The sequence below is a fragment of the Oryzias melastigma genome, linkage group LG8 (genome assembly GCF_002922805.2).
Source record: "Oryzias melastigma strain HK-1 linkage group LG8, ASM292280v2, whole genome shotgun sequence".
NCBI lineage: Eukaryota > Metazoa > Chordata > Actinopteri > Beloniformes > Adrianichthyidae > Oryzias > Oryzias melastigma.
In genome coordinates, this window is record NC_050519.1 from 1,509,636 (window position 1) to 1,521,399 (window position 11,764).

The window sequence follows — 11,764 nt, forward strand, 5'->3', positions numbered from 1 at the left end:
AACAGGGATGTCATGGGTTGAATGTTTAGACCTAGTAAAAATGTACATGAGACTAACCCCCACAGGGGGCACTGGGGTCACACCTTTTGAGATAATTTATAGAAAGACCCTTTGTCATTCCAATTCATCCAGAGCAGAAAGAAACAAGGGATCTGTTGCAGACTAAAGAGCTGTCAAGACCAAATGATCTGCCAGATATCCCTTCTTCCCAACAGGTGGAGCTGTTGCAGCCAGGTGACCAGATCCCGATCAAGGTGATAAAGAGAAAAACCTGGGCTGCACCCGCTGGGAAGGACCATATGCTGTCCTGCTGACTACCTCTACAGCGGTCAAGATAGCTGAGAGAGCCACCTGGATTCATCAAAGCTATTGCAAAAAGCTGGTACCTCTGAAGGATGAGTAGGAGTGGAAGCCGCCCGGTATCAAAACCCTTGGGTGCTGAAGAAACCAACTGATCTCCTACTCATGACTCCTTACAGCAGGTCACAAAACCCAGAGCAATGCAGACTCATAGAGTTGCTCTCAGCCTCCTGACACTGCTCATCTGCCCAAGAATTGGTCCCCCTGCGAAGGGGGTGCCAAAGCCTCAGTAACTGGACCCAGGTTGGATCTGAAGCTGTCCACGAACATCTCGCTGCCATATCCCTTATGGCCTTCCAGAACCGCGTTGCCTTGGACATGCTGTTGGCTAAAAAATGAGGTGTGTGTGCTATGTTTGGAACCCAATGTTGTGCCTTCATCCCCAACAATACTGCCGCTGATGGAGGCCTCACTCGTGCTGTGGAAGGACTGCGTAGTCTCAGTAACAAAATGAAGGAACATTCAGGTGTTGATACATCCATGCGGGCCAGTTGGTTGCATGTGTTTGGGGCGTACAAGACCCTTATTTCTTCTATTTTGATTTCACTTGCTGTTTTCGCTACCATTCTTACGACTTGTGGTTGTTGTCTCATTCCATGCCTTCGTAGTCTCATCCAACGTTTCATTGTTTAGACCATTGAAGATCCTAATAGCCCTGTTTCAATTTACCTCCTAAGGGCTCACAGTAATGATTCTGAAAATGACAGTGATGATGAATATGTTGCTTAGATGATTCATCTCCCTTTACAGTCCCTGCTTATCCTTAGCTACCTGTAGCTTTGAAAGTGTTCGCACCGTAATTGGTGGGACGAGGGTGGAATTTTGGCCCACTGGGTTTTCGCCCCCTCTGCAGGCTCTTAGAGAGATATCTGTTGAATTACATTTTAGGTTAAAACTGTCAGGGATGGTGGTGGAGGACCCAAATGCAGGAGACAAGACTTGTGGCAGAAACTCAAAGATTTACTTAAAAACTCAAAACATGACAAAATCAGGAGAAACCAAACCAGTGACGTGGCATAACAGAACAGAGCAGATGACCTGTGTAGCATGCTACGATGCCTTCTGATGTCTTTTCACTTCTCAAAGGATGAGAAATGAAAGAAAAACTGCAAGTCCACTATAATCAGGAATACATTGATTTACTCAGACCTCCCAAGGCCATAAATTACCTCTGTGGAGATTTTATCGAGACATTTGAGAATCTGGCCTCTCTTGGATGCTAAGAGGCCCAAATGAGGCCTTGAGCCCAAAAGGTCTGACACTTCCCAAGCCCTATTTCTTGATAAGGAAAACGCTGGACAACTCCTATGAAGGATTTACAGAAACAGAGATTTATCCTAAAAAGGTCTTCAAAGAATCCTTTCTGTCTCCCTGAACGATGGATGGCAGACCTCTTTGGAATGTACGGTTTATTATTTTACGACCCCGTGGACCAAAGGAGGACCAGGAACTCAGCTCAGAACAAGCTGAGATGAACCTTTGAATTTACAATTCTTCCATTCACAAATAAAGATTCTAAACATCTGTTCTTTTATTTGTGGTGTTGAATGTGAATAACATGAAAATGACTGAACTTTATTCACAGATTTCAACAGGAAGCAGACAAACTTCCACTATAATCTTTGTTGTTCATAAATATGTGATTTGCATCTGAATATAAGTTTAGAGAACATTTAATCATGTATTGATAAACTGCATGTTAAGAGTTAATGATATGGAATATAATTCATGCTTTGATTTAATTATCTTTATTTGACAATTAAGAAACATTAGAATTACATGTAGTTGATCTTTTTCTATGAGAAATCTCTTCATAGTTGATTGTTTATTCATTAAGAGTTTGAATGTTTATTTTTGAACTTTGTTTAAGATAAACTCATTCTGATCTAAACTTTATGCAAACTTGTTTATCACAAAAGTATTTCATGATTGTTTGATTTTCACATCACTTTCACATCACATCACTTTTCACATCACTTCGCAAGGCCTCCTCTGAGGTCAGAAGGTCATGCACACTCAGAGCAGAGCAGTTGGAGTTTGGGTTTTGAGCAGAGAACAGCTCTAGGAAGAAGAGGAAACTTCTTCCAATTTTTTTTTGGTCTTGTTTTTATTTCATCTTACCCCACGTAACTGAGTTTGTGCCAAGACCGTTTTTATTCTACTTTATCTTTTTGGTAACTGTTGTGCATTTTTCCTTTAACTATTTTGAAGCTCGTCACCAAATGTGCTTCTTATTTTTGAAACTGAATGATCCGTTTTGAGACTAAACTCCAGTGAACTTTAAATCCAGTACACCATCGACGACCATCCACTCTTTGGGCTGTTCAAACCCAGATGACCACCAGAACTTCATCCGGTCGTAAGCTCCAGAAGAGTCTTCGACCGTCTCCTACACCCTACGCCAAAGCTGCTGCTGCTTTCCCCATCTCATCGGCCTCAGGAGAAACACCTTTGTCTGGTGAGCTTTGTCTGAAAGTCCAGTCCAAGTCCAGCTTCGAGCCACCGTGGTGAGGAGACTGTTACGGTTTGATGTGGTCATAACAGCCAATTTGATTTATCCAGACTAGTGTCTTGAACAGTTTAACGTCATTGTTTTCTTTAGATTACAATAATTCTCTTAAACCTTTCTGAGACATTACTTTGCTCATCCACCGACTTTCACACATTCACACGCACTATATTAATTTTCTTTTTTTATTTTGTATATAGTTTTATGCTTATCTCTTAATATCAAAAAGGCAGTCGTTGTCCATCTTGTTCTTTCTTTGTGATACGGTCCCTTCAGATGAGAATTTACTTCCTGAAGTGTTGAGATTGACTCTGAAGATTCCTCTTTAATCAATTTTAAAGCTAAAATTGATAAACTTTCATCATTGAGTAATTTTTCCTTCCTTACGGAAGGTGGTGCCTCTTTACAAGACAAAGTCAAATTCTTCATTGAACTTGACCCCCTTACACGCTACACCTGACAATGAGAACTGAAAACCAGACACTTAAATACACTGAGGGTGATTAACTAAATGAAAATAGCTGTGGGTGATTTGACCAGAACATGGTGAGACTGACAGGGAAAACAGAACATGACAAAACTGAAGCATGGATCATGACAGTACCCCTCCTCTAAAGGGCAGATCCCAGATGCCCAAATATCTGTGAGGAGGGGACCTGGAACAAAAAAAAAACAAGTCTAGAAGACAGGGATCCTGCAGCCAGACGGACGTGAGGGGTAATGAAACCCCTCCAGGAACAGAAGAGGAGCGGTCCTGGAGACTCTCCCCAGGGACAGGACACATGAAGGGGAGCAGTCCCAGCAACCCTCCACAGGAACAGGAACAGATGGCCCCAACAGTCCCCCCTCAGGAACAGAACGGGGGGGCATGGCATGACGTGACATGAAGACGGCTACAGGAAACCCAATCTGGCATGGCATGGCATGGCGTGGTGTGGCATGGCATGGACAAGGTTCTCCTGCTGGGCCCAAGGTGGTCAGGTCATACTGCCAGGAATGGTGGTGGAGGACCCAAATGCAGGAGACAGGACATGGTGGCAGAAACTCAAAGATTAACTTAAAAACTCAAAACATGACAAAACCAAACCAGTGACGTGACGTGACGTGACGTGACGTGACGTGACGTGACGTGACGTGACGTGACGTGACGTGACGTGACGTGACGTGACGTGACAGAACAGAGCAGATGACCTGACAATGAGAACTGAAAACCAGACACTTAAATACACTGAGGGTGATTAACTAACTGAAAACAGCTGTGGGTGATTTGACCAGAACATGGTGAGACTGACAGGGAAAACAGAACATGACAAAACTGAAGCATGGATCATGACAAAAACTGTTATGCAGGAGACTTAAAATTGGTGTATTTACAGACTACTGTTCGAGCTCAAGTGTTTCAAGACTCACAACAGGGCGGAAATGTTGTAAATATTAATGTGTGTGAGAGCCTTGAAGACCGTCTGCATTATATCCTGTCTAAGTGTTAAGCTGTCTGCTGAGCTCAGCAGCTGTGGTTTCATTTCCTTAAATTCTGTGCTCAAAAACAACTTCTTATATGGGTCACTTAAGACATCTTGTGTAGGACTGATCTACTCTACCTAGCAACAGATGATATTACTGCTTTGTTATGCCCATGTATGGAATTTCTATGTGTTGGTATAAGAGTGCCTGTTTGGCTTTTCTGTTCAGAGACCTGAGACAGAGACTTCTTTGGACGGGTTTTCTGTTTCGACTCTCTCCTTTTTGCAAAAAGAATAAACGAGATGAATTGCAACACTGACTGGCTCTTTGGAATTTTACAAAACATATTTATAGAAATCTTTCAGAGTCCTTCTTGACCATCATCTCCATGGGTTTTATCCAAATAAAAAGGTTTTAGATGCAAAGAGCAGTTTGTGTTTACATTTACGTTAATTTATTTGATATGAATTCAAAAAGAAGCATAGACAACTTAACATAATGAAAAGGAAGCAGAATAAATATATACAGAATCTACAAAGGATCTGACTTTTAACACCATCTTGGTTCAAAATGGCGGCCTCCATGACCATCAGATGCACATTGTCTTTCAAATCTTATAAAAATCTTATAAAAATTATGAATGAAATCAATGAATGGATTTCTATTCCTACAATCCAGCCAGGTGGATTATTTTTAAGTTTTGACCACTTTTACTTCGTCCTCTGGGTCAGTTTTGGTTTGAAAAATCATTTTTAAAAGTTTGTTTTGCCAGGAATGAAATCTAGCCCAAAGATGGCGCTCATTGCAAAGTTCGCAGACAGTTTTAACTTTAAATAAAAAATAAAAAAATTCTAAATTTTATAGAGATGTTTGCCATGGGGGGATAAAGTTTTGAGTCATTTTTTAAATGAATGAAAACGCTTTACGGAGCTCCTTTATGGGGCCATAAATATTTATAGCCCAAATAAAACATAAAAAAAATGATGTTTGGCCAAAAAAAATGAAAAACATCCTAAACTTTTTGATTTTATAAAATAAACATAATTATTGTTAGTTTTAAATGTTCTGTTTTTTTAGGTTTCAAAACTCAAAATTTCAAAACTTTTTTTCAGTTTGAAATCATCTTTTTCAGTTTTGAATAAAAAAAACTTCTGTTTCAAAACTTTTGGCCCTGTTGTCGCGAGTTGGGGCGGAGCTAACTCGAAGGACCAATCAAAATCGATGGGTGTGGTAACTTCAGTCCCGGTGTTTGTAAACTCATGGGGCTACAGGAGAAAACTGAAGCTCCTGCCATTTTTTTAGCCATTTTATGAAATTATAAGGACGTTTTTGACGCCTGTCTGTAACAATAAGATGGCGCTTTGAACAGGCTAGAACAGAGTTTTGGACGCGCCGTTTTATGAGATAAAACTGCTTTTTACTGTCGTCTAAGGACAGCTTCAGACTATGACAGTAAAGACTAAACAGACGTTTTCTGACTGTAATTATCACAGTCAGGAGTCAGTGAACGCACCGGGACTGAAGTTACCACCCTCATTTATTTTGATTGGTCCTCGTGTTAGCCCCGCCCCAATGTGTCACATCGGGTGAAAGTTTTGAGACAGAAATTTTCAAATTCAAAACTGAAAAAAGAAAAAGTTGAAACGGAAAGCATAGTTTTGAAATTGAAATTATGAGTTTTGAAACCTAGAAAAATTTTTATATTTATTTCAGAGTTTAAAAGTTTGCGACATTTTTCTTTTTTTTTGGCCGAACACCAATATTTTTTTCAATTTGTTTCATTTGTGTTTCAAATATTTATGGCCCAGATTGGGCTCAATATCAACGCGCCACAACGGGGCCAAAAGTTTTGAAACTGAAACAGACAAAAAAAGGAAAAAGTGAAAAAAGTAAAAAAAAAAACTGTAACATAAATTTTGAGTTTTGAAACCTAAAAATCCAGAACATTTGAAACTGAAAATAATTACGTTTATTTTAGAATAGCAAAAAGTTTTGGACTTTTTTAAAGTTTGTTTTATTAGGGTTTTAAATAATTTTGGCCTAAATTTAGCTCCATAAAATCACAGTTTTCATTTCGGGAAGTCAGTATTTTAAAGTTTGATGACTTTTACTGATTCATCTGGATCCGTTTTGGTGTTAGAGTTTGAAAAATATTTTTTTTTAAGTTTTTTTTTTTTCAAGAATGAGATCTAGCCTGAAGATGGCGCTTATTGCGAAGTCCGCAAACAATTTCAACTTTATATTTAAGAAAAATCTAAATGTTAGAGATGTTTGCTGTTGGGGGACAAAGTTTTATGGAAAGGTAAAAACCACTTAAACGCTCTACCCGACTTGTTGACAGGTGTGCAGCGGAGTTTCCAGGTGTGTGTCTCACCTGTGCACGTTCATCTCCTGCGGCGGCTTGGTGGCTTTGTCGTACGCCACTTTGACCGAAATCCCGATGGCGATGATGAGCGCGATGACGCCGCACATGATGTAGACCGTGGTGTTGGTCTGGTCCAGCTCCGGGTCGTAGGTGTCCCCGGTGGGCGCCGGGGAGGGCGGCTGCGTCTTGATCCATCCGGGGGTGTTGTAGTTGGTGCAGCTCTTCTGCTCCAGCCGCTTCCCGCGGTCCGCGCAGCAGAAGCGCAGGAAGCAGCTGCCGCAGCAGAAGCGGTGGTCCGTGTTGTTGCACGCGAACTCTTTGTCGTACTGGCCGCTCACGTCGTAGTAGCCCATGCAGGTGTCGTGCTGGCCGACCGGGGGCGCCTGCAGCTGGGTGACCCGCCCCAGGGCGGCCGCGGGCGCCGCCGTGCTGCTGGCGTTGACCTCCTTCACCCGCTGGTTCCTCCTCGGCGGGCTCTTGGGCTTCTTGCTGGAGGAGGAGGAGGCGCTCAGCGCGTTCAGCGGGTCTAGGTAGATCAGGAGCAGCAGGAGGTGCTTTATCCCCATCATTCGAGGACGGGCTTCTGCGCAGGATCCTCCGAAAATCCTCCACTTCTTATGGAGCGGCGCGTCTCCCGGCGCTTCCGGGTCCGGCCCCGCGGAGCATCTTCACGCACCGAACTTGACCGGGAGCTGCAGAGGTCCGCTGTGGACAGACGGCAGAGCTGCGGTCAGCTGCTTGGAACAGCTGGAGAGCGCGCGGGTCTCCGGGAAGCCAAACTTCTCATTCAGAGGTTCTGCGAGGAGACGCGCGCGCGCTCTGTGGAGGAAAGAAGAGGAGAAAATGAGAAAGAGGAGCGGGACTTACGCGCTGAATAGAGTCCGGCGCGGAATCAAAGATCTTCTCTGGAAGACAAGAGGCAAGACCTCTCTCTCTCTCTCTCTCTCTCTCTCTCTCTCTCTCTCTCTCTCTCCAGTCATCCCTCCCTCCACCCACGTCACGGGCCCCCCAGGTCAGAGGAGCGGAGCGTTGAGGGTCATTCCAGAATATTTGCGCTCCATCCATCCGATTTCAGATACTAAAAACAACCAATTTATGAGTTAATGTACTTTTCTGGAGACCAAGTTAATAAAAACTTGTTTCTTTTTATTTGCTGACTGTTTTGCATTCACTTCTTCACTTTTTATTTAATTTCAAGAAGTTTTTATTTTAATAAACTTAAAATATTGTCCTAATTATGTTTTTGATGTTTATCAAATCATTCACAGCAATTGAAAACAATTTCAGGTTCAGGTCACATCCACCGCATTTACAAAAAAACATCGATATTGGTGATATCGACCGGAATCGGATCAATACCCAAATGCTGAGTATCGCCCAATGTCAGCTATCAATAATTAATAATTAATATATCAAAGCTATGCAATATCACATATTTAATAGTCATTTATACTCATTGGATCAATTAATGTTACTTAAAAAAATAAAAGTTTTTATCATATTAAAAATTTCAGTTCAGTAAACCATCAACCCAAAATTTCAATTTAAATGTAAAAAAAATCAAGAACTTTTGTTAATTGATCCAATATTTCACCTTTTAGTGTTTTTAGATTAATTATTCTTTTCTCTCAAAGACTATTGCTTTAGATATTCATTACATCATCAAACGTAATAAAAATAGCAGATTTGATTTGTAATGAGCTGCTGTAACTGATGAATCTGTATCAGAAAATCAGAAAGTGAAGGATTATTTTTCATGAATTTTGGAGCCGAATGACCTGAAAAGTGAATCCTTCTTTAAAGTTTTGATGGTTCCAAAGTTCCTGGTGGATTTTCCAGTGATCTCCAGCAGACGTCCGTCACAGAAGCTGCTGGTTCAGGGTGATCTCAGCATCCGGACCTCCATCCTCTCAGGCAGGAAGCTTAGAGGTTTACGTCGGCACACCAGACGGATGACCTTTGACACGCGGCCTCCTCACAAACGAGTGAGGACCAGAACTTTCTCCAAAGAGTTTGAAAGTCAATTTGAAGCCGCTTCCTGACTGTCAGGCGTGAACCTGCCGGGACGTGTTGGTGTGGTCAGCTCCACCATCTGCTGCAGCTTTAATTCATTTAAATCCATTAAAAGGATAATTTCCCCCTAAAATGATTCATTATCGTGGTGTAAAGTAAATGAATTCTGGCAAAAACACAGAAAGAGAGTTTTTGGTTGAGGTTGGGAACGTGTCACCTCCAAGGTGGAGGAATTCAAGGGAGGTTTGTTTAGAGGAGAAGATGAAGAGTCTTTGATCCAGATGAAGAAACCATCTGTCTTCACTCTGATCCTCTTCTGATCCATTTTCACAGTTCACAGTGATATTTTAATTATAATGAGGCTTTTATCCCAAATCCAAACACTTGTGTTATTTTCTAGGACATAGTTTCTGCAGAGCGGCAGGAGTTCATTAGAAATTCACCTCTGAGTGTCTACAAGTGGATGCATCAGAATGGGGGGGGGGCAGATACAATGTTTTTCAAACTGCATTTTTTCTTCTGCTCCTGATTCACATCAGTTTAATCACCTGGTCTGGTTTACCTTCATTCACACGACATTAGAGAGAAAACTGAAGATGGAAGCAGAACTACACTATGGTTTGTTGTTGGGTGATTCATTCATGTTGGGATATGATCTTTTTGTGGGGTAGTTGTCCTCTCTTTGTGGGTGGGGTTCTCCTGCCTCAGGGGGAGGAGTTTGGGGTCTTGTGGGAAGATCGGACAGGCGGATTGGAGCGCGTCTGCCGTTTTGTGGTCACCTCACCGGTCCGTTGTGGTGAAAAGAGGGCTGAGCCAGAAAGCAAAGCTCTCAGTTTACCGGTTGATCTTCGTTCCAGTACTCACCTACAGTCATACACTCTGGGTCGTGACCCAAAGAACGAGATCCCGACTACAAGCGGCTAAAATGAGTTTTTTCTGGACCGTGGCTTAGAGATATGAAGGTGTTCTAGGCATGCCCCACTGGGTGAAGGCCCAGGACACGCTGAGACTACGACTTTCGGCTGGCCTGGGAATGCCTCAGGGTCCCCCCAGAGAAGCTGGAGGAAGTGACCTGGGAGAGGGAAGTCTGGGAATCTCTGCTTGGACTGCTGCCCCCACGACCCGGTCCTGATGAGCGGAATGGATTTTTTGGGTAGTATTAGTTTCATTTGAACCCAATTTCGTTTTTTCCCCAGAGTTTTTATTATATTTTTTAAAAATCTTATAATTGGGTTGAAAAGATCTCAACTTATATTGTTTTCATTTTCATTCCATTTATTCATCTCTATTGCACCTTCCACCACCGGCTAAAGAAAGCTGAATGGATTATAAAATCATAAAAAGACATAAAACTGAATTAAAACCAACACATGGCGCGGTAATGCAGTAAAAGTTTGGCTTTTAAACTCTCCAGGAGTGTAACTTTCTAATAGCTGGTGGCAAATTATTCCAGATTTCAGGAGCCAGCACAGCCCCAGAACTTACATCTGGTTTTCAGAACCAGTACTGGTCCACACAGCGCAAGGACTTCAGGGGGAAATACTCGAGTAGAAAGGTAAAAAGTAGGGATGTCCCAATCCGATCACGTGGTTGATGACTCCATATAAATCAGGCATTTTCCACCAATAATGATCAGATTTTTAATTTATTTTTATTATGATCAGCGCTTTATATTTCAATCTTATTATTCCGTATAAATACTCCACTAGAAGTCTGCATGTCATGAACAGATCACAAAATGTTGCTGTAAAACAGCAGAAAACGGCAGCAGTTAAACCAGGAAGCTAACAAAAACAACTCAGTCAAGCTAGCTAGATGATCACAGATTCAAACTCCCGGGATCAATAACTCTTTTAAAACACTTTAAACTGACAGCAGGTGTCTCTATTGGTTTGTCTTAATGTAAACAACAAAATATGAAGGCATTTCAACAGAAAATGCGGGTTTGTGTTTAATGTTAAACTCTTTGTGCTGACAGCTGCTAACTGCTACATGCTAGCTCTGTGATTTAACTCTTTAGGACCCAAGCTGTCCTTTGATATGCCTGTTTGATTTAGCTGCAAAAAGTTTTTAAAAAATTAACTACTGTGGTAATAAAACCCCAAATGTGATGTTTCAAGAGCTTAAAAAATAATTACATCTTAAAAAAACAAAAACAACTAATAAATGGTTTTAATGATTTCAGTCATGAACTCATCACATTCATGCTAAAACAAAGTCATCAGTCATTTTTAAGAATTTTAAATGAGGACAGGAAACACATTTGGTCAAAAATGTTCAATAGTTCTAAAGATATTAAAGCTAAAGTCACTAAACTATCACATGACTAATTATCACTTATATAACAAGAAAATAGCTTTATTTTTTCCTAGTTTATATTTGCTCTATTTTACTTGTTCATTAAAGCTACTTCACAGAAGTTTTATATTTAAGTTTTTAGTGATAAAAGAAGGTTAATAAAATATAAATAAGGGACAACACTAATCTATTTATTTAATTTATTCATGTTTTAAATGTGTTACAAAAGTATCAGATCAGGACTCCGTATCGGCAAATAAACAAAATCAAATGACTCGGAATCGGATCGGGTCCAAAAAAACCTGACATCCCTTGTAAAAAGGTGCAGAACCTGAAAATGACTCAAAACAAAAGCAAGAATTTTCCTAAAAACAAAGTGACAGGATCGAGGGGATCAGCTCAGACTTCTTTGCACCCCAAATGAATCTGGATGCTGCATTCTGAACCAGCTACTGAAGCCTTGGGTAACAAAAACTCACAAAAATTATGTGTCACAATCTCAGGATCTGACCTAAGTCCAGTTTCATGGTGGAAAAATGTAACTTTGGAGTTTTTAGTGCAGTTTCTGCAGCTGCTTGAATCAAGTTCTTTTATTTATGCAAGGTATTTTTATTTAGTTTACATGCATATGGAACAAAACACAATTCTTATGCAGTACAGGGTTCCACAAATCTGAAAAACAAACTGCTTTAAACAAGTGTTTATAATAATGTAAGGCTGAAGGAAACAAAGTTAGTTAGAAAGTAAAAAAAAAA

The 11,764-nt window shown here is 40.9% G+C and overlaps 1 protein-coding gene across 1 annotated transcript in view; it reads right to left on the reverse strand.

The window, feature by feature from the left end:
* Positions 1-7,624, reverse strand: part of LOC112146360 (protein shisa-6) — a 101,970-nt gene extending 94,346 nt beyond the window's left edge. The window contains exons 1-2 of the mRNA XM_024272149.1: positions 7,566-7,624; positions 6,708-7,403 (exon numbers count right to left, since the gene is read on the reverse strand). Coding sequence (XP_024127917.1) covers positions 6,708-7,267 — 560 coding nt within the window. The 5' untranslated portion in view covers positions 7,268-7,403; positions 7,566-7,624. The remainder of the gene's footprint in view (positions 1-6,707; positions 7,404-7,565) is intronic.
* Between the last annotated feature and the right edge of the window lie 4,140 nt (positions 7,625-11,764).